The sequence below is a fragment of the Parasteatoda tepidariorum genome, chromosome 4, assembly GCF_043381705.1.
Source record: "Parasteatoda tepidariorum isolate YZ-2023 chromosome 4, CAS_Ptep_4.0, whole genome shotgun sequence".
In the NCBI taxonomy this organism is placed as follows: Eukaryota; Metazoa; Arthropoda; class Arachnida; order Araneae; family Theridiidae; genus Parasteatoda; species Parasteatoda tepidariorum.
This window is the reverse complement of record NC_092207.1, coordinates 100,783,147-100,807,235: the sequence shown is the minus strand read 5'-3', so window position 1 is coordinate 100,807,235 and position 24,089 is coordinate 100,783,147. Positions and strand designations below refer to the sequence as shown.

The 24,089-nt window shown below is 30.5% G+C and overlaps 2 protein-coding genes across 4 annotated transcripts in view; one reads left to right on the top strand and one right to left on the bottom strand.

Moving 5' to 3' along the window:
• LOC107438855 (cytochrome P450 2C70) overlaps positions 1-20,567 on the bottom strand; it is a 27,356-nt gene extending 6,789 nt beyond the window's left edge. The window contains exons 1-5 of one of the 3 annotated variants that reach the window (XM_043046351.2): positions 20,270-20,567; positions 8,985-9,348; positions 6,322-6,655; positions 3,324-3,523; positions 939-1,202 (exon numbers count right to left, since the gene is read on the bottom strand). In XM_043046351.2, coding sequence (XP_042902285.1) covers positions 939-1,202; positions 3,324-3,523; positions 6,322-6,655; positions 8,985-9,339 — 1,153 coding nt within the window. In that variant the 5' untranslated portion in view covers positions 9,340-9,348; positions 20,270-20,567. Of the gene's footprint in view, positions 1-938; positions 1,203-3,323; positions 3,524-6,321; positions 6,656-8,984; positions 9,349-10,186; positions 10,408-16,617; positions 16,761-20,269 lie in introns of those variants that run through there. The other 2 variants (XM_016051255.4, XM_016051256.4) reach the window with 2 other exon arrangements.
• The window catches only part of LOC107438857 (cytochrome P450 2J1), a 24,103-nt gene continuing 20,437 nt past the window's right edge, over positions 20,424-24,089 (top strand). Inside the window, exons 1-2 of the mRNA XM_071180259.1 lie at positions 20,424-20,719; positions 23,173-23,538. Coding sequence (XP_071036360.1) covers positions 23,187-23,538 — 352 coding nt within the window. The 5' untranslated portion in view covers positions 20,424-20,719; positions 23,173-23,186. The remainder of the gene's footprint in view (positions 20,720-23,172; positions 23,539-24,089) is intronic.

The following is a 24,089-nucleotide window of genomic DNA, read 5'->3' as shown; positions in this document are numbered from 1 at the left end:
CCTAGAACCTTTCTGATGCAAAGCCAGTTCCCGGTCCCCTTCACAGGCAGCTCGGCTCTAATGCAAATATAAATTTACTGATTCTTCTCCATTTGTTTGGTTTTTTAATTTAATAATTAACGAATCAAAAGTGTGTAGCAACTGTTTCGATCTAGTGATGAGTAATATTTTTATTTTAAATAAAAATTATAACAAACTATTAAATCAATTTGCTCAAGTACCAAAAAAAGATTTCCAAAAAACAATGTAAATCGATGTTACGGATTATTTACGGATTTTCCTATTCGAGGTTAGCGTCGTTTATAGCGATAAGTTGCCAAATCTTGTAGCTCTACAGCATTGGTGAAAATAATTTGTTCCAAAATGGTGGACGAGACGACCTCTTTAGTTCAGGGGCTAGTGTCAATTAGAGCCCCTGAATTTAAACATTAGAAAGCCCCCCCCTTTTTTTTTTATCTGTCTGCGGAATTCACCAAGACACAATTACCCATATTAATAATTTTAAATATCTAAATGGGTTTCGAACTCTCGCGCTAATGATAACACAACGTAACTATGGAACTTGTTTGCTCTATAATGGTGGTTCAGCTCTCTCAATAGAGGAGCTTAGTGTAGTAGAAGAGGAAGTTATAAACTCCTCATATTGTTCTGCCATCTGCTGATAATTGAGAGAACCTCCATCAGATATAAGGTGAATATTGTTAGATTTGTTGAGCCATCATCACGTTGATGATAGAGTGTGATGATAAATTCTAAAAATAACTTGTAAAAAAATGCAGTACTGAAGTTATTGTAAGTAAAGTGCAGGTTCCTAGTAGGTAGAATAAACTACACACAATACCCTAATAGTAGATTACGTTGTCTAAATTAGTTGTCTACTAGTGTTAAATCAAATTATTTTAGCAAGTCTCTAACAATGAAAGTGTCATATTACTTACTGGTGCATTCCGCTTTTGCAAAGAAAGGAAATGAATTGGACATTCGCATCATCTCCAAGATGAAGGCATTGGTATACGGCAACTGGTTTTTGTCCTCTATGATCGGATCTCTCTCGGTGCCCACACCATACATTAACTCCTTATAAATTTTTTCCTCTTCTTCTGGGTGTTCAAGCAAAGTGTCACAAAAGGCAGATATAAATATTGCCACAGCGAGCACACCGTCACCAATAAATTGAATAAGAGAGCCAGCAAGAATGTGATCTGTAAGGAATAATGAAGATTTCACTATGAAATTCACTTAAAGCGACATATGAAAAAAGTTGTCAACTATTACTTTGGACTCCATTACTTTGAATTATTAGACTCGATATAAAGCGTTTTAGATGAGAAATTTATAAAAGTTTAGATTAGGGGATTTTTAAAAAGTTTTTTTTTTTAAATAACATTGAAATACACTAATAATTAGTAAACATGATAATTGTTGTGTTATATTTTAAAGCAAATTTTTTATTTCATAAATTTGTTTTTTCCAATTGTAACCTGAATTATTGGCTAAGCACAGCAGTCAGCTTTAACCATTGTTTGCATGATAATTGATCGCCTATCAGAGACTGCATTGTTTTTGTCACAGTCCATTTTAGTGTAATGAGATAACCTGATACATAATAGTTAAGTTTCGGATTTAATTCAGTCTTGATTAAATTAGATTAAACAAACACGAGGGCAAAAATGAAAGGAAACAAAGGCAATATCAATTTGAGGGCTCAGTCGAAACGGTCCGGGGGCTACTTCGAATATCGAATCTATTGGGACTGTTTTGAACTGTAACTCTTTTTTCGAGTTCTTGAAACTTTCAATAAAATGGCTCTAACCATTTCTTAAAATTTATGATGAAATGGCAATCTCGCCAACAAACTTAAAAGTTGGAAAGTGCAAGAAGTATATGCTGGCAATACTCTGTTCAAATTTTCATGTTAAAATCGAAATAGATTTTATTTTGTATCAGGGTAATTAAACTTTGTAGCATAATAATAATAATAATACTATATTAAAATATTGGCTACATTTTTAAACGAAATTTGACTGTCTAAGATTAAAAACAATCAGAGGAAAAATTACTGAAATTTTCGAAAACAAAATCGATATTAGAGTTCAAATCCGTTTAACATGTAAAATTTTAGCCATACTCTAAGACCCTTTTACGATATTAATCTTGAAGCGGATCAGATTGTCTGATTTAAACTGTTTTTAAAGGCAAACTTTAAAATGTTTCAACTGAAAATCCTATGTTGGTTTGAATTTCGATGAATTACTCATTCTATTCTTAAATTGTTTAAAGCAATGTTTATCGTTTCATAGTTTGGCAATAAAGCGAGGCGATAAACTTACCATTGTGGTTCAGAAACATCCACCAGACAGGTTTGCCCTCATTATGCTATATCATTCTCTTTTCATCGACATGTTAGGTTTAGCAAAGTCCAGTGGCAATGCAAAAGTATAGGATGAATGACTCTCCTTGGTTAGAATTAACTTACAAAATCTTTCAAATCAGAATAGTTAAATTTTTGGATAGACGGAATTAACCTTTTGCTCTCAAAGAACCTTAATATGCTGTTTGAACGAATTATTTACAGTCAAATTACATTTGTACTCCCACAGAAAATTTTTATTCATGTTTTTGCTCCGAAGTCAAGCAAAAACCTTTTTACGCGTTATAATGACCGAAAAATTTAAAGCACATTTGTCCACAAAATTTTCGGATAAAAATAGGGTTGAGTTCGAAAAAGCACACATTACTGCAGATAAGCTTATCAAAGTCACTTATAAAAATGTATGTAAAAATTTTATAATCCAAACTGCATTTGATTTAGTAATTTTAGTGGACGTTGGATTATACTGGTGACAAGTACTTGATCTTACCTAATTCGGGGTGTGGAGGTTTATTTGTAGGGAGCAAATATCAAATTAGTTTTGTTCGGAAAGGCTATGGATTTTTTTCCAGATGGTACTTTTAGTTTAGTTTATTTTTGTCTGAATATACGAATTACGGGAGAACGTGTTTATAGATATGCATAAACACCCCTCTGATCCTTTAAAAATACAACTTAAGACAAAAAACGTATGATCTTAACGTAAACTGAAATGTATCACGTCTTCTTCCTACCACTCCTTAAGTAGAAGAGAAATGGGGATACTTAGTATTCACTCGAGTGAACTTCCTGGTTTGGAATAATTTAATAAATTGCATAAAAACTGTCGCGTAAAGTGAGAAATCAATTACAGATTTGAAATCAGCGACACGAAAATGCTCTCAAAAATCTCATGCAGCAGAAAAAATTCAAAACAAAAAATTGTCCTTCAGTGTAATTTTTAGTTTAATACCTGTAAAATACTGTGCAGTTGGATCATTCTTTGATTTCCTTACTTTTTCTTCCATCAAATAAGCATCTATCAAATTGCGAATATTATCTTCATTAAATGTTGATCTATGCCTCTTAATTATGTCATACAACATGTTTTCCATAATAGTAGCATATTTATGCATACTTCTGAAACTTGGCATCAACGGCATAATGAAATATCTAAAAAAAAATTTTTTAAAAAAGAACATATAAACAAACAGAAATATTATAGGATTTTTAAAAGCAAAAGAATGTAAAAGAAACGAACTTTATGCATCAAAATCATGAATTAGAATGTTGTATAAGAAAGTTCTCATTTTGAATACAAAATATACATAGTTACAGGGCTCGAAAAAACTCAGAAATTTTACCCTTCCCAGAGGATGACTTGTCCAACAATGTACCCGTCCTCCTTTGAAACTAACCCGTAACTTCTAAATAAATAAAAATATAATTTTCTCTTATTTATTACAAACATTTATATAAATTGCACAATGAATTAGCAGTTACTAGGATTACAAATACTAGAATTACAATATACAATAATAAACGAAATACTAGGTTACTAATAGTAACCTAGTATTTCTTTTATGAAATAATTTAAATGACAAAGGTCAATTCACCCGAGGGTACTGCGTTTTTTAAATGAATCAAATATGACGTTTGCCAGTTCCACAATCAAGCCAATGATTTACAGAGGTTTCGGCACAGAAATCTGAAAGGGTTTTCAATTTAGATAGATATTCATAATTGCGTTTAACGTTTCTTGTTTAAGATCAGTACGTAGTGTGTTTTTTTGTAAGCCCCTTTCAACCGCTGCAGTACTCCCAGTCAGAGAAAACATCCATTCCACCATGCGCAGTATGCTGCTGTATTTCCAGATTAGAGGGTCATTTTAGAAGTGAGGCGCTAGACTCTTGTAAGATAATAAAAATTGAAAATGTATCACGAACATTAACGGGGAAATGATCGTCCGCGCGGACGTCGGATTCGAAAAATTCATTGTCCGCGGGGAATTTTTGACCGCCGAGGACGGGCGGTTTTTCGAGCCCTGCATAGTTATATACAAGGTGTTACAAAACATTGGGTTAGTACTGTAAGGGGAGATATAATTTGCCTAATTAAACAAATAGCACCAGTTAGGGGAAAAGGGAGTTATACAATGAAACGAATAATAAAAGAGGAAGAATCATTGTTATTGAAAACTTTACAAGAAATGCGTAAATGAGCAACCATCAGCCACAAGAGGATTTTCACATTCAGACGTTGGAAGGTTTTAACGACACGTGATTTACCTATGTGCACCATAGAGTTGATATAGTAGGTANACATTCAGACGTTGGAAGGTTTTAACGACACGTGATTTGCCTATGTGCACATGTGAGAACCACATGCAAGATGCAAGAGATTGAGCAAAGCGCGAATCGCATTCACGTGCCACCTCACATGCAGGGCCGCTTTTCCGAGACTACCGTTTGCAGCCTCCACACACATATACAGCTTCTTTCGATCGAACATTGTTGTATATTTGAAGAGGATGAATGGCAGTGGAATAACGAGTTCTGGACAAAAAAAACATAAAAAAGAAGAAAAAAAACATTTTAAAAGAAACACCTTCTCACTACTCGCTCTTTATATGGCGGTAACGCATTGTATTGTTGTTGTTTTAGTAAGCTATATTATTTTGCAAATATGACCATTAGTTACGTAACACACTTTATATATTGTGTCAGAAAAAATGATCATTCTTTTTGGGCATTCATAACATAATATAATGTTTAAAATTTAATGAATATTAAAAATATTTGTAAAATAATCTTTGGAGTTTTTGTACATATATTTTCAAAGTTTTGCTTATGTTTAAGCCTAAAAACCAATTGTTAACAACAACATTAATCTATTCCAGCTTTATCTATCTTTGCAAGATTGTAAACAGCTGTCTCTCAGGGAATTAACATTGTCTGGATAATCGTAGGCTCCACGACACTGAAGAGTTCCAGCAATATTTTTGCTTTTTTCCCATTCATTTCTGTTTTTAGAGTCAGGCTTAGCTAATGGCATTGTTCGAGAAGTTTACATAAAGTAAGTGAAGTCGTTAAGACTTGACACTTCATCATCGCCGCTCTCGCACCATTCTCTCACTCTATTCAATTTAAGGATCCTAACCAGTTATAAATAAATCGCAAAATTCATCATCACTGTTTTTTAATTATATCTAATATTTTATAATTATAATAATTATATCTATATTTAAAATTGAGATAAGAGTCGTAACTATTGGATAGTCTTTTAAGTATTCCGAATTATTTCTTTTATATTTTATGTTATATAATGCGTTCTGTTCTTTAATCTTAAGAAGTAAGTACGTTTAAAATAATTCATGAAAATTAAAATTCAGGATAAATTTTTGAACTAATCCGTCGATGATAAATTAGTAAAAGCACCTGATTATAGCTCCATCAGAGTTTCCTTAATATTAAAAGTTGTTGCAAGATTTAAACTTTAATATTCAATTTTTTGTTTGATTGAAAATTAGTGATGGCATTCATACATGACCACTAAGCTTATTTTTTACCGAAGCTCTCTCTTAATTTTAAAAAAGGAAAGAAACTAATGGGAGAAAATTACTGAGACTCATTTTTAAAACACCTCTAATGCTCTTTTTTAAATAAAAATTACAACAGCTGGATTGAGAAAAATCAAAAAAAAATTATCTGTTACTTGTCATTGCAAAGAAGTGTATTACTCTTTTTAGTGTCATTGTATAAAATTCAACTTAAATTTAAACAACATTTATTTTGCATGCATCATTTCTAAAGATCTTATATTTGCAATTTTGCTTCATATAAAACTGATTTTTTACAATAATAATCTTCGTTGAAAATTTGGATTTATGAAGCTGTAAATTCACTCTATAAATTATACTGATGTAAAAGCCCCGATTTAGACAAGCAAGAGTTAAAATTTTGAAACATTACTTAGCAACTGTTCCACTCAGCAGTAAGTTTGGACCTGTTATGTTTTCAGTCATTTTGGCATAGTTTTCATTCAATTCTCTGATTTCTTGTGAAGAGATACCATTTTCTCCGAAACATGTTCGAAACAGAACTGTGGTGCATTTATCCGTCAGCAGTGAAATAAAATCGAGTGGTTCTCCATTCTTTTGGCGAAGAACTTCAAGAGTTTCTTTGATTGCATCATATATGGGCCCACAGCTCTCACCCTTAATGCTACTCATTCCACGTTCTCTGAATTGTTGAGAGAAGAACTTTCTGTTCACTTTCCAGGACTCTCCATTCAGAAATAGAACACCTAAAAAGATATACACACACTCTAAACAATGGGGAACAAATTTATACTTCATTTTGCCCCATTCGGGTGTGGAGATTTCAAATTCTATTATAGTTGCAGATTTTTCTTTTACTTTGAGTCCATTATTTGTCGAAATGTTCCAGTTCAAAAACGTTATATATAACACGGGGTCGCGTAAATGCTTCGATAATCTTCTAAGTGAGTTATGGAAAATCATAAGGGTTAACAAATACTCGGAAATGTTTTATTATGTTGCTAGAAGAGCATCCCGTTTATAAGTTTGTTCAGAAGCTCATGACAACGTTTCTGAGCAGGGAATCTTGATGATATGCCCTAACTTTCCTTGAGGCTCATCGTAACATCTTTTCGACCAGTCTTATAACGATAGCCGGAATAGCCGGGCTGGTAGGGCGTTGGGCCCCTGTCCAAAAGGCCGTGAGTTCAATCCCAGTCAGCCGAAGGCTCCCCGAGTTCAAAATGGTGACTAGTGCAAGCTAAAACTATTGGGGTCGCAAAGTCCTTCAAGATCCTCTAACAAATCAATACCTCTGGGGTTACTGGACTGGTGATTGATTATGCTCGTTCTGGTCAAAATTACGATCTGTAGATGGATGGATGGTGTGTGAATGTCCCTTATGTAAAACGAGATGCGACGTATGAATGTTGTTTTCGGATCCTCCCCTCAGAGATGTTTCCCAGACCGTTCCTAATAGCCCATTGTGCAGCTCTAGTGTGACGTAAATAAAAAAGTATCGCAGTTATATGTAACTTTTTTAACTTGTACATTCTCTTAAAGGCAGAAAATGAGCTGAAAATGTTATTTAAAAAAATCTGTTAGTTTGGTGAGAGAACTGAACGCAGATATGAAATCAGTCGCATGAAAGTATTTAAGATCTGTTGCAGAAATCTCATGCAACAGAAGAAAAAAAAATAGTTTCCCAGTGTAATCATATCGATGAAGTCAAATTTGAAGAGAGTCAGTTTTGTATGCGAGGGGGAAAAAATAAGAAAAATTAATAATTAAAATGTAAAATGCTAATGAAAAATTAAGAGCTATAAGGCCTTGCAGAGTTGCAGAACACGTAGCTTAAGCTATTGAACGGGATCACTAAAAAGACAAGACTAAGGGTCTCGAAGCCGCCTCCCACAGAATCCTGAAATAGTTGATGCATCCTGTGAGTCAAAGTAACTCGTTTCGTGTAACAATTTATCTAAATATGCCAGAGCTATTTTCCTAATTTTTTTATTTAGACTTACACCTTACTCAGACCTCAATGCTAATTGTGCAACTTCTTGAAAAAAAGATTTCGTAAAATAGCAGAGAATAAACTCTAAATTTTGCGAAATTTTGGGTGGTTCACGAAAAAAACCATGATTTTATGTGCATGATTAATTTAAATTTATTAAACCAAGAATTATATAATTAAGCGTAAGTTTTGATACCATTCGAAATAGTTTTTCTGCAAAGCGCAGTCATCTCTGAGTGTTATCCCACTCAGAAATGCATTAATGAAATAAAATAAAATAAAATAAATAAATTGTTTATAAACTACAACACTTTAACTACTACTCATTTTTGCTATCAATGCCTTTTATTTGAAGTGTTTGCTGTATAATAGAAAAGTAATTTCCTTCTTCTTTCTTTTACCTTCGATAATTTAACTTAACCCTAAATAAAGGGATTTAAATATTAATGTGATAGTATTTTATCACATTAGACGGCATCTTTAGAAAATGCAACAAAATAGAGAGCGAAAGAGTTTCTTTATAGGTAATAGTAAAGGATAGCTTGGGGTCAAGAGAGAATACAACATTTGGAAACTATTTTCTCTCTTGCGTCATGCATTTGTTTGTTTGTAGTTATAGACACAGAATGTATAAATTCAGTTATTTATAAGTACAGGAGCTCAAAGTTTATGGCCATTTCTTTGATGCTGTGAAATTTTTGAGAAACTCCCCCACCCCCCAAATGGTCTTAAAAATTAAATTAATTATAGGTAAAAAAGTTTAATACATTCCTCTTTACAAATCAATTTTAATTCCAAAAATATACAAAATCCCGCAAGCAACAAGGTGCCAAGATTTTTTGGTGGCAAAATCAAACTGTCTATGCTGATTGCTTCTAACCTGACAATATCATGTTTTTCTTGTTCTCCCAAATCAGTGGAAACATTATTTTATGCCGTTTTTTTTCAGAAATATATTTATTTCTGTACATTTAGTTTTTAAAGCAGTAATTAGAGGGCAATTTAAAATAATAAGAAAACCCTTTCATTTCATAAAAATAAAAACTGACGAGTTAAATCACACACAGTGTCGAACTACTCACTTCCTCTAAATAATACTGTTGCTATATTGTAATCTTTCAGCCTGTCAGAGAAACATTCGCTTTTCGTAATGAAAGCCTCCTTATTAGCCCTGAAAGAGCATAAGTTAACGAGCAACTTTCCAGTGGTTCTAAAACTGTATACTTCTCCATATTTCTTCCCCAACTCTTGCAGTTGCAAATGACAGGTGGCAGTTTTCAAGAATGGCCAGTACCCAATATAAGGCAAGCCAAAAGGTCCTGGAGGAAGGCCCCTGTTCTTTAAGATGTAGTAAATCACAGCAAAGGTTAAAGCAGTGATGCATACATTCCATGGAGTGTTTAGATTGCTGCTTAACAAAATATCCAGTGGCATCATTGGAAAGTTCTGAAACAGACATTTTTTTAAATAAAATTATTAAACGAAGGAAAAAATAAGTACTTGTAAGATGTTGAGTTAATACTTTTCAGTTAGGGATGAGCGACAGTCGCATAATTATATAATCTGTGTGAGATAGAACTGGGATTTTAAGGAATGCAATCCTGATATCTACAAATATTTTGGAAGAATTGACGCAGGCGCACTGCACTTGAAGTGCGCGTGCTTTAATTCTGCTCGTGAAAAAATATCAAACTTACGTGAATGAAAATAAGAGATTTTGAAAAATTACGCAAATTAAAATCGCTAACAGTGTGTAATATCGCTGAAAGCGCTAACATAGTTACAAAATTCCTTAAGCAAAAAACGCTAACGCAAAGGAATAATTCTCGTAAAATATGCACGCCCTCGGGAAAAAGTATCAAACATACGTGAATGAAAATACGAGATTTAGCAAAATTACGCAAGTTAAAAACGCTAACGTAGTGGAATATCGTCTTAATTTCGATCACAAAATTAGAACAAACATTTACATTTAGACGTGGATATTATGATAAAATTGGAAATTAAAATATCATGACAAAAATATAAACGTTAAAAATACAAACGTTGAAAATATAAACTTTAAAAATAAGAATTGCTGAAAATAATAAATAAAAACGTTAAAATTATAAAATATATAAACGTGGAAAATAGCTTTTTAAATTTATAAAACTAACCCTATTTAACTAAAAATAATATTCATAGAATATTTATATGAAAATGTCAATAGTAAAATAAGTTGTAAAAGATAAGTTATGAAAAATACGTAATAAAATCAGTCATCGAACTATTTCATAACTCTTACTTCGGTGTGAGAGTCACTTGTAGGTTTTCAAAGGGTAATAATATTCAATAGTATAAATTTCAATGTAATATTCTTTAGAAATAAAGCTTTAATATAAGATAAATAAAGTTATATAATTCTTGTTTATTAATTTTAGATCAGAAAAGGAGTTTTGGTTATTTTGAGCATTTGATAAACTTCTTATCGCCTTGTCTTGCACTGGGTGAAATGACTGCGAAGGCATCAGCTATCTTTTCTAAAACTACATCCTTGATAAGACAGAAAAATAAAATCGCGAAAAAAAATAATAAAATCGTGATATGATATAAGGTTTCTTAAATTAAATAAGTAAGTATTTTCTAACAAATTAAAAAATTTTTAAATTTTACGCATTCCTCGGAATATTTTTAAACAGTAACGAATATGGTTTATGTACCCTTTCAAAATTACTTTTACACACCCTTTAATTACTAAGGAATATCTGTCATTAAAGAAAGCTTTCTCCGCTTTGCAAAAAAGTACTCTTTAGTGGTAGCGAAATTTAAGTTATTTTTAGTTTAGTATTATTCATTTTAAGTCCTACGTTATTAACATAGTCATGATGAATATATAAATTAACATAGTCATGATGATACATTTAAACTAATATAGTAATGATCAATATACAGTTAATTATTTAGGGGGAGCAATTTGGTTAATATCTAAGGGTGTAATACTCCCGAGAATCACCTTTGTTCTTTTCCTCTTCCTGGGAGTATCTACGTGAGTAATAAAATGGGTGGGGGGGGGGGGCAATATCCCATCCGAGAGCAGGAAATTTATGATTGGGTTGAGATGTCTATTATCTTAGATGATCTCCTTATCCCCCCCATACGAGAGAACAAAGTAGCGTTTCATATAAACTTTTGAATCATTTACTCTTAGTGGTGTGGAAAATAATTTTAATTCAAATTTAAAAAGCGAAAGAAAATTCATTAAAATATAAATTTAGCTACCACTAGGAGAAATTTTAACAAAAAGAGTAGAAAGTTAGCAGTTCAGCAAAAGGTCGTGTTCCTGAGTTTCGAAAAAAGTCTTATAAAAATTTTATTTAATTTGAAAATGTCTGCATTAGTTCACTAACATTGAAAAAAAAAAGGTTTTGAAGGAGTTATTTTCCGTTCTCTATCAGTTAAAGAAGATTTTTTTTTTCTTTCAGAAATTAAAGAAGGAATTTATATGAAATACCTCCAGGTTTTCCTTCCAGTAAAAATTCAAAAACATAGTGGCCAAAGTTATCCCAACAGCTGGAATATTTTTGGTCACCAGATTTTTTTTGATTGAAAATTGCTTCTAAAGTCAACTTCTTTGAAACATTTTTTAATTAAGGAATAAATTGAGCAAAAACATCCTTGAAATGCAGTTACAGTTGGAAATTTTTTTTTATTAATATATTGCTTAAAGTTCAAACGGTTTGTTTACATTTATGTTAAGAAATCTACTTAATATGCAATCTTGCATACGTTTTTGATCTATAACTAATGTCTTTAAATTTCTTGTGTTAAACTGCTGGAAATATAAGTTTCTGTCAAAGAAAAGTTAATGGGAGTATGTTTACAAAATTTAAATTCTGAATCTTTTAATGTGATCTAAGTATGAAAACATAAAAAGTATTTCAAATTTCCTTGCAGGTTCATTTTGAAGAATCTCGACTTAATGTAAATGGGAAAGATGGTGACATCCTGATGCTATTTCAAATCCCCCTAAACAGACTAGAAAGAGCAAATTGTCCAAAACCAGGTTCAATTTTAAATAAGCTTAAATCTGCTGCAATTACAGATTCTTATTCATTTGCTTTTTTTAAAATTTTATTATTATTATTACTAAAGGACCAAAAACGTGTATAAACTGTTTCTGCTTTATAATGAATAATATTTTATTTTAAATAATAATAAATTTTGTAATGAATAGGTACAAATACAAAAAAAAGTTTCCAAAAAACAATGTAAATCGCAATGTAAAACACAAACATGCTTTTCTTTACGGTACATCCTAGTTGGCGTTAGCGCCGTTTGCAGCGACACATTGCCAAATTTTGTAGCTCTTCGCTTTGGGAAAAGCTTTTGCTCCGAAATGGCGGATAAGTCGGCATTTCCAATTCAGGGGCTTTAGATCAGTTAAGTCTCAGCTTCGGGTCTCAATATTAAGAAAAGTTTTTAAGAACAAAAATCTTTCCTCTAGGCTTAAAATAGTGAACGAAAAGAAACTGGTTGGTAAGCTTAAGTCCATTAATTAAACGTATTAAACTAATGGAAAGTCTGATTTTAATATTTCAGTGTAAATACTCAATTACTTAGTTATGCTATCTTCCAGTTCTTGAGCATCGCCATTAAGCTAAATTGTGCTTTTAAAGCTTATTTTTTGCTTTAAAATGTATTCTTTACTGTTTTATATTTACTTTTAACTTAATTTATTACAAAATTAGTTTCATTTAGCCCCGAAAAAACCCTTTCAAGTGAAATTCATTGGTTAGCATAGCAAATAATTACGCTGTTTGATTTTGAAAATTTTTTTAATTTGCATTATTATTCACAAAAGGTGAAATTGAGGTAATTAACATTTTTCTTTACGGTAAACATTTGTGCTAAACGCTTTAATAATAACATATTTACCATGATACCTTTCGAACGTGTAAGAGTCAAAAATTAAATCCACTCTCACTTAAACAATAAGAGTTTATTATACTTAACATACTGTCTTGATTTTTGACTGTACAATTTTAAAACTCGAAATGCTTGAAATTCAACTAATTTAGGAATGCGGACCAAGTAGTCGTTGAAAGCGTCTCGTATTTAGTTATAAATTTTTGAAGGCAAATGAAAAGAAAAAAATTTTTTTGATCGCCATTGTGAAATTCTTAAAATTGTTTACATATTTTGTTTCCTTATTTTGATTAGTGTTAACAGACAGTTTTTCTCTTCAAAAATATAAAAACTCATAACAAAATTTTTTTCAATATTAATTTTTGTACAGACGAAACAAAACGTACTTGTCCACTGAGATTCATTAGTTTCATAAAGCTCCGAACTTGAATTCATAATTATATGAAAGTGTGATTTCTATTAAAACTTAAGTGGTAACTAATATAAAAAAAATTCTACTCAGCTTCAATATTCATATATTACCATTCTTTTTAAAATAGCCCTTTTCCGGTGATAGCGGATTGCGCTAATGGTTTTCTGAAACATGGTGGACTGCGCTGCTAACATCTTATCCCCCTTGAGAAAGGTTGGTGTACTGCGCTCAAGGTAACTCTTAAGACTCCTACTTCAATTATGAAGTAAAACAATTTCTGATAGAAACGTCATCTCTCCGATATTTTTCACCGGAAACTAGAGTGCTATGTCAATAAGTGTTCCTCCATCTTTTGGTAATTTTCAATTAAAAGGAGTTTTTTATGTGTCGTAAATTTCGATATGTTTGTAATTTTAAAATGCAAACTGTATTTAAACTATGAAAATAATTAAAATTCGTTTTAAGGTGACAAGGAGCTTTTAAAGTTCTGAAAATCTGTCTAAATTTTAATTAGACAGATGCAATTCTTTCAGGAATATTGGTTAGAAAGTTTTGCCAGCTTGTTGTCTTAAATTAGTTAAAAAGTAAAAGTTCTGGGTGCAGCTCCAAATTTTAATTAAATTGTAAAAACCTTATTTTAATATTTAAAACTTTGATTTTAATGAATCTTAAACCAGTCCAAACTTCGGCATATTGTTTTTTTATTTCCACGTAAAATATTCGAGTTTTTACCGTTAACACACTAAAAAGTTAATGACTACAACTGTGACCAGAAGCTATGGTTGGCAAACATTATTTTTTTTATTGAAAAGTCGTATATCGATTTGAATCGGATTGATTCAAAATCGACTTGAATCGGATATTTTTTTAAATAAAATTTATTGGATTTTTTAAATTTACCATTCAAAGCATTTGATAAATGATTTTAATAATACTATTGTTTAAAAGAAATGGAACTAAAGTAGTTAATATTTCTTAAAAATGGATAAAATTATTATATTATTACAAACTAATCACTGTGTTTGATGTTGCATTACCGTTCGGCGAGATTGTATTGCGCCAGCCATCTTTCATCATAATGTAACCTTTTGAACTACTCACTCTTGTTCTTGTTGATAGAATTGTTAAGAGCGTATGGTCGCTCTCTAATGCGTGAACTAATTAATTACATTTGTTAAATAAATATTTGTTAATTATTATACAGTCCACATTACTTTCAATTTTAATTATTGAGCTATCACGGGACCGTACACACTGAGATAAAAAAAAATCACAATTATATTTTTCAGGCTCGGTAATGATTGTTAAAAATCGGGAGACACTTTCTCAACTAGATACCAAATGACAATTAATTAGTTTAGATAAGAAAACATAACTGAAAAACAAACGTCTCTCTGGTTTAAGGAAGTCTTGATATTCAATAAGATGCAGAAGCACTGCATTTTAATTAGCAAATAAAGTAAATGGATGTAATTGAAATAGTATGTTTTTAGCCAGGCAATTATTTTAAATATATTAAATGAAGAACTACCGTTTAAAAGTTTCATATCACTCTTATTCACGTATAGTCTATTTTGAAACATAATAATTTACATGAATATCGCTTTCGATATTTCTTAGTAAATAAATCCTCGTTATCAATGAAATCGGACTTAAAGGAATAGCTTTCAAAAGAATGTATTTATTTATTTAATTGTATCGAAATATTTTTTTCAGTTAATATTTCTTCATCATTTTGTTGAAATTATTGACTAATTTTTTTTTAAAAGATCACTTTTGATTTGCATTAATGCATTTTTTAATGAAATAATTAAAGGAACTATATAGTAATTTCAATGCGTATGCCTTTTATTATTTCGTAGTAAAAAAATCACTTCCTGAATTAAAATACATTATCAATTAAATTAGACTTTTAAAAATTCCTACCTTAAGGAATGTATTTATTAATTATACAGCATTAAAATATTTAAAAATTACATAAATAATTTTTTTCTAAATTCAATAATAATTAATGTTATAAAAACTATGTTCGTTAAAGCTAATGTTTTTATAAAAAAATTACTGCTTATTTAAATTAGTGATTTCTTTAAAAAAATTCAAATAATTTAAATTATGATTTTAATCATGACTAAAGTCAAGTGATTTAAATTATGCCTACACTAACAGAAGCGATCAGAAACTTATAAATCCAGTATACTTTTTTTATTTAATTTATGCTGTTTTTAAAGAAAAATATTAAAGTTGAATTATTTCGTCCATTTTTTTTTCATTTGAAATGATTTTTAACTAATTCTTTCTTCTTTGCTTTCTGTAACTTTGTAGTAAAAATTTGATTTTCAATATATAGAAAACTAATTTTAGGATGCTTAGAATTAAATGTTTACTACAAAGCTACAATGAACAAAGAAGAAAGAATTAAAAATCATTTCAAACGAGAAAAAAAAATTAAAAATAGACAAAATAATTTGATTTTATATTAATGTTCTCCTTAAAAGCATCATAAATTAAATGAAAGGTATACATTTAAAATAAAAAAAGGTATACACATAAAAGTATATATTTAGAAAAATATTTAAGCATCAATTTTGTTAGGCATAGCTACATCCCAGGATAAGTTAACAAAATTGTTTAAAAAAAATCTTTCTTAAGGCTGCTAAATCTAACTAACTGACTTCTATAAATTAGACAAAGATTTGTACAAACACTCATATTTACATAAAAAATATTGCATAATAATATTACATAATAATGATTTTACTTTCATAAAATCTATGCATTTTGACCTAAAATTATTATCAAATAAAATTTTGAAAAGATTTTTAAAATGATAGGTAGTAAGTTACCGTATGAGGAAACCTCTTCTTATTCAAAAAAAAAAAAAAATTCAATTTAGAAGGAAAGTATTAATTAATTAATGGCATAAATAATATCCTATGCTAAATTTGTGAGAAAATCGAGAAATAAAAATATCTATAAATATATGTGGGGGAAAATAATAAAAGAAAAAAAAAGTAAGTTTTTAAAGCAGTTTTTAAATTTGCTAAGAATACTTAGTTTAACGCTTAAATAAAGCATTTTTAAATGTATTTTATTATAATTGTAAATCTAATTCTGATTGCAATATCTCAAATTTAATAACTTGGCATATAGTATATTTTGATATACTTCTCGACCAAGTAGAAGCCGTTTGCCAAGATAGTGCTTGACTTTTTTAAATTGCACCCTTCATATGTCAATGAGAAGAGAGACCTACATAGAAAGGTAACCAACTAGAAGCGCAAATACTGTTTGGGGTGGGGGTCATAATTTAGGCAATTACTGAGTGCAGTCCACCACTGCCCGCACGTTTCCTACATAAAAATTTTTAACATAGTCAATGGGTTAAATAATCTACTCACTTGCTGTAAGCGTAAAAGCTTGTATTACTTCTACAGAGCAGCACAATTTTTATCATTTAAGCTGGAATTGAATTATTTAAGTATCAAATTTCTCTTCTTTTAGCTCTGTTATATAAAAGATGTTAACTGCAACGTTATTAGAAGTGTCAGAAGGAAATTTCATCGCACTTGGATGAAAGTTGGAGCACTGCCAAAATATAGAACACTTTCACTATTGTAATTCCATGCTAGAATCATTTCTATTTCAAAATCGAGAACAAATGATATTTAGTTGTTTTATGCATTCAAAATATGAAATCATTAGTAAAACTTAATTATCAAAATAATTTATTTTGCACGTTACATTCATTGTATAGTAAAAGTGTATTAAAGGAGTTTTAAGAATCCGAATTTTTATTTAACTTTCGGAAAGTGACGTATCTGTCAGGAAGAACATCTGTCACCTGCCACATATAGCAGAAAATTAATAAAAATGATTTCCAGGGTGCTTTTCTCTTTTAAACAGTCGGTTTATTTTGCTAATTGCGGACCCCGTCACTTTTTCACATTTTTATTCGATTTACCAAAAAAAAGAACCTGATATTTTAAATTTTTTGCACGTTATTTTTATTTTCTTCCTTCTTTTTTTGCAAATTGGGGACATGCATGATCGGCGAAACTTCATAGGATTGCCAGACTTTAAACGGAATCGATTGAAAATTTAGAAGTTATGGAGTTACCATTGTCTAAATATTATGTAAGCTGCAAAATCTTATTTAATAAAAAATTAAAAACCATTCAAAACATTGTTATATGCTGTAAATTTAAGCTTTTACTTCACCTGAAACTTAAAATGATGTACAGAAAAGCTCCTTTTTAAATCTTATTTCCTATCGAAAACGTCTACGTGTCTCAGTTTCTAGCCCAAGAAGAGCTAACGCTCCCATGAACTTTTTTCAAAAAAGATAAAAGAGATTTGTTTCATTTTTAAAAAAATTAACTTGGGGTGACGAGACATTTATTTGCACCATAATATATAAATATCTATGGATTCTTCTGAAACTAAGCAATAGCAATATTTTAAACAAAAATTGAAAACCATTGGAAAATATTAATTAGTTTGGGATTAAATCTTATCGTTTTTTTGAAGTAAATGCAGTTTTTACATTACTAAAACTATTGCATTTTCGCCATGCCGAAATGAGTAAAACTTCTCACATCGAATTTGCCGACACGTCAGCCATTTCGGAGCAAAACTTTTCATCAATGCCGACGAACTACACGATTTGGCAATTAATCGTTAAAAAAGACACTAACTTCAACTGGCATAATTCGTGAGGAAAAATGTGTTTGAGTATGTTGATTTGCATTGTTATTCGGAAACTTTATTTAATACTTGAAAAATTCATCAAATTTTTTTTATTATTGTTATTTAAAATAAAAATATTATTAATACTCGACAGAAACAGCTTATACACATTGTTGTTCTTTAATAATAATGAAAGAAAAAAAATAAACAGAGAAGAATCAGTAAATTTATATTTGCATTAGATTTAAGCACATCTTTATTTTAATACTATCTTTAATACTTTCTTTAGTAAAGTTGTTATTCAAGATGGTCGTGGAGTTTAAGTCTCCATAATTTTAAGATCAACAGCATGATGGTTCTAATATCACATTTACTTCATTAGATTGATATTTAAAAATTTTGTCACGAGTGAGTCATAAATGTATTCGTACGGAATCAGGATGGAAAGAAATAAAAAGCGGTAGCTTAAGTTTGAGCAAGGCTTAATTTTTTCAGTCTAAGCCGTGGTCGCCCAGGGGACAGAGTGTTCGCCTGTGTAAACAGAGTTCGAATCTCCACGAAATGGAGTTCCCTTATCTTCCGGATAGGGTTCAAAATCGCAAGACCTCAGTATTCGTTAACCCAAAATTGGGTCGACTGGTGAACGACGATTATAAAATCAAATCAAATCTGTTGCTTGATTCTACTTTAATTCTAACAAATATAATTAACGTCGGCTCAAAGTGTAACAATATAATTTTTATTTTGAATTACGTAGTAATAAATTAATCTATTATTACTCCTCCCCCAAATAAACTGCTATAGAAATATTTTGCTGCCAATTTTTTTTGTCGCCACCCAGCTATTGCCCTGCAATTGAAAGCTTCACGATTGATTCCAAGAAACTTATCTCCTTCTATTGCTAATGCTATGAACGTTAAGATAGAATATCAACAAAAAACTGATAAAAAAAAATTTATTTTTGATTTTTTAAAATTTTTTTTACAATATGTAGCTTATAAAGATGTACCCTATAAGGAATGTCAAATTTATAAAAATCTCAACTGTGAATTTTTGTCGTTTACGTTGATTTTTCAATTGCATTTCTGTATATGACGTCGTGAAGAGGTTAAGAGAGGAAGAACATAAAAAAGCTATCGAATCAACCATTAAAGCGATGACCTCCAGCTGAAACTTGAAGGCTGCTAACTTCGTCACCCGGCATCGAAACCTATTTCTTAGTAGCATCCTTACTTATATTAAATAATTCAGCAAATCCTTCATGACATAATAAAAACTATAAATTAAATTAAAAGGCTGTTATAAATTGTTTCCCGTTCTATTTCTAAAAAATATTTTTTTACTAATTATTTAATTATAGTGTCTAAAAAATATATTATATTGTTTTTGAAAAATTCATCGGTGGAGATGCCAACTTGCTCTCTTGCTCATTTATTGTATGACTCATTCTCGAATAGATTTGATTTACAGTTAATTAAATTGTTTTCGTAAAATGCAACTGTGGAGATACCAACTTGCTCTCTTGCTCATTTAATGCATAACTCATTCTTGAATAAATTTGATTTACAGTTAATTAAATTGTTTTCGAAAAATGCATCTGTGGAGATATCAACTTGCTCTCTTGCTCATTTAATGCATAACTCATTCTCGAATAAATTTGACTTACAGTTAATTAAATTGTTTTCGAAAAATGCATCAGTGGAGATACCAACTTGCTAACTTGCTCATTTAATGCATAACTCATTCATGAGTAAATTTGATTTACAGTTAATTAAATTGTTTTCGAAAAATGTATCTGTGGAGATACCAACTTCGATGAGAATTCGGTGAGATTTTGGCTATAATTCTTCCCTAATAATAAAAATAATTATGAAGAAAAATATTTTGCCTTTAGCGGAGTAGCGTTAACAAAACTGCAATTTAATTTATGAGCTTTTCCCAAATTCATATTTGATATAGAGTCACTTTGAAAAATCGATTTCTTTTCGAGAAGACATTTCATGAAAGCAGTGTGGAAAGTTAATTTCTAAAATTCTTTAAAGTTTTAAATATTTATTTCGTATTCATTATTTTAAATACATTTAAGAAAATAGTGTATAAAAACAGTTTTTCATAAACTTTTTATAAAAGTTAAGACAAATTAGCTACCGTTTAATAATTATAAAACGGTATCATAAAAGTTACATAATAATGCAAAATTATGTGTTACTTTATAGTAGAATAAGAGTTTTAGTTTAAAGGCTTTCATTTTGAATATTAATCAAAATCAAAGCACAATAATTGCCGAGGATAGTAATTTGAAAGAGTGATTAATAAATATTACTTATAAAAACCGTTTCATAAAAACATAAATAAATGACTTACAGGTATGAACCGTTGTTTCTTTAATTGATTTTATGCTGATGACAAAGATATCCGGACCTTCTTTGCACATTAAAAATTATATCACGCGATTTTTTCTGCCCATTGAGAAATGATGAAACGGCAAATTATCGTTTTATAATGTCGGGAAAATTTCATTCATAGTTGAAAACTTTAATCATAAAATCAGTATTTTCATATCACACACAAGTGGCTAAAAAACATTATATTACAGAAAAAAAAAGTTTATCAGTTCAGAAATTGACAACATTTCAAACTCATTTTCGACCTATATCTTATCTCGAAACTGTTGTCTATGTTATCTCTAGTTTATTTTGTCTTATTATTATTATTTTTTTCTTCGGTGTTGAAGACCTGTGATCCTAGAAACTCATCAGTTGAAAAATTTCAATTTGAAAACACATTTGGTTTCTCTTTTTTAGTCAATATAAGGTAAGGTTTATTTAAATGTTCCATTCGAATTCTTAAATGAAAGGGGAATATATGTGCCCAAAGGGTATGGAAATGGTCAAACATCTAAAAATATACGCTCAAAATATTCTTTAAAAAAATGCTGTCAATGATACTAAACTCAAACCTCCCACTTCCATACCTATGGTGATGAATGGAGCAGGGACAACTTAAAACAGAAATCCCCAGAATGGGATTTTCATTAAAAAAATATCCCAATTTGAGTGGAAGTTCTTTATTTTTTTATTTGTGTTAACGGGCTGCGTTGTAATCGCAAAAAGAAAAAAAAATTATCTTAAAAGTTTGAATATTTTAAGATATCTCTATTTCAAATAAATAAAATACAATTTGCTTGAAGAAAAAATATCTCGATAAATCGCGTCAAATCTAAAAATTAAAAAAAAAAGGGGCGTTTGACATTTCGAAAAAAACGTTATAAAATGATACCAAACTCAACTCCTTAGGAAACATCAAAAGGTCGGGTCTGAAGCTGAGTTTGGCGCATAAAAAAATTTAAAAAACCACCTCAGTATTGACTAACAATAATTGTTTCAACAAAATTAAAATATTATGCATGTAGTTCTTAATCGGCAGTAGAATATTAAGTTTAAGGGCTGCTGTGAGTAATGATATTTCTCCTGACCACTGTTGTCTCTTTCTTAGAAGATCTTAAATGAGCCAATACCACAAACTAGCAGTTATATCAAAACATTCTGGCCAAAACTCTAATGGCCACCGGTGACATAATCCCTACCAATGAAGAAATAATCAGATTTCGACAAAATATCTAAAATATCTTGAAAAGAAGTCCAGTTCATAACGCATAACTACACGATTCCTAAGACTTTCGAGTTTAATCAAAAAACACTATTTGAGATACCTTGAATAATGATACTATGTCGATCATTATTCGATTGCCATTTATTATCCTTTAATAATGATACTATGCTAAGAAGCCTATGAGGAAGTTGCTTCTTGATGGTAAATTTTTATTCTCAACCCATCACAGACTGTTAATTGTCGCAATTTTCTAACTACATAAGATACAGAGGCTCAATGTGCTCAAGCAGCCAGCAGCAATACAATACGATGGTTACCAGTAGAGTGTCTGATTACACGACACACACTTAGCACAATCTACAAACTCACACAGCTGATTTTTCTCTAGGAATAATTGAAATGATCAATGACTCCCTCGCAAAAACACTCCCACCGGATACATTTGGCAACGGCCCCACAAGGGAGATTTTAGACCGACTCCTGTTCATCATGTACATTTATGACTCTCTTATAAATAGGAACGATTTATACAGTTGCACTCTCCTTTTATAGAATGATAAAGAAGCCATCGTTAAATCGAAGGTCTCAAACCTAGCAATTATGAAATTCCCTGAAGAAAAAAAAATATGTCACAGAAATTTAGTGCAGTAACTGGAAAGTCCAGATCGATGCAGATTAATATCGTTATCCTTAAGATTAGGTGTGAAACTAAAGAACAATCTGCTTGTTCTTTTCAATAAAACCATTCGAACGATAACCAAAGAAACCTGTTTTGGTTAACATATTGCGTAGACTGATCATGTCACTCACGTCCTAAACAAATCAAAGGCGGTGACATTCAAACTTCAAGATAGACGAAACAAAATTAGACCTCAAGCATTAAAATCTTTTATTCTTATTAACTATCAGGATAGTCATGATCACAACTGTGTTAACGTATGAAAGCATCAGCTATATATGCTGAACATCCAATAAAACGAAATCCAGAGGATCAAATCGAAAATCCTTTTTGGTAAGATTTCGTGGAAAATAATTTCTGATTTATTTATTATTTTCCCAGGATTCAAGTTTGAAGCATTTGTTAATCATTGTTGTATTTGTTGATCATAAATCATCAATGCATTTGTTAATCATTATCATTTCTAATTTTAAAATCGATACGTAAAATTTGCATTTATCGATAAGTGAGAAATAATGATGATACAACTTTCTTTTTCAACATCACATTATGTAAAAACGATAAAACACGTTGTAGAGATGAGTACGGTCTATGCAAATAGATACTTTTTTTATTATTTAAAAAACTATCTCACTTGAATTATCCGATAAGAATATTTCAAACATTATCAACTTATTTTAATAACACAGTTCTTTTTTCTTATCGTACCTTTGTTACTCTATTTGTTGACATCTGATTATCGTTTAAATATACGTAAATTTGCAAATAAAATCATAATATTAAAATAAATGTAACTTATTTATTTTATAAAAAGAAAAGGAAAACGAATAAAGTCCCAAGGCTTTTGTACATCGACTTTAAAGTTTCAGTAGAGGGCAACATTATTATTTATTTTCTTTCACTGAACGCAACAGAATCCTGATTTTTAATAAGTATTTTACGTTAACTAATTACAAAGAATGCGTTTCTGTTGCAGATCACGAGGAGAGAATGCTACTGAATATCGTACCTCTGAGTAACACCGATCTACCAGTATTTATTGCAGTAATTGCTGTTGTTTTTAGCTGCATTTATTATCTTCTAAGAAATAAAGGATTACCACCTGGGCCGATTGGTATTCCTTATCTTGGATACTGGCCATATCTAGATCACGACACTGGTCACCTTCAATTGCAAGAACTGGGGAAGAAGTATGGCGATATGTATACTCTTAGTGTTACAGGACAGCTGTACCTACATTTAGGATCTATCAAAGCAGTTAAAGAAGTTCACGTTGCCAACTCTGATTGTTTTGACAGTAGACTTGTAGACTATAATATAATTAGCGCTTACTTTAAAGATGGTAAGCTTTTAATTATTTTTTGTTTGCATATTTTTTTTCTCCGGTAAATGATTCTTAACACAAATAGATTAAAGGTAGTCGAAGATGCAACGTAATTTAGTATATAAGAACACAGCTCAAATCTCAGTGAGCTGCCGCGAAGCGTCTGATTTTTGAGACCTATAAAAGGGGGGATGTATGAAGTGGTAGTAGAAATAGGGGAGAGGGGTTGCCAAGCACCCAATAGTAAAGTCATGATTGGGAAACCAGTCGGTTGAACATATGATGAAATCGATAGGAAATTAAATATGATTGAGATTAAACTAGATTGGAATATAATAATATTTACAGGGGTCAGAATAATAATAACATTTACGCTGATGTAATAAAATAGAAAAAAAGAAAATTAAAGAGAAAATATATGCAACTTCTTACATATTTACACGAGATTGGGAAAAAAACTGTTAACGACAAAGAAAAGGTTATATAAGCGATGAATAGTCCGGCTATTACCTTGTCTGTGACTCTGTTATGATGATAACACAGGCGTCCTGGTAATACCACTCGTTTCT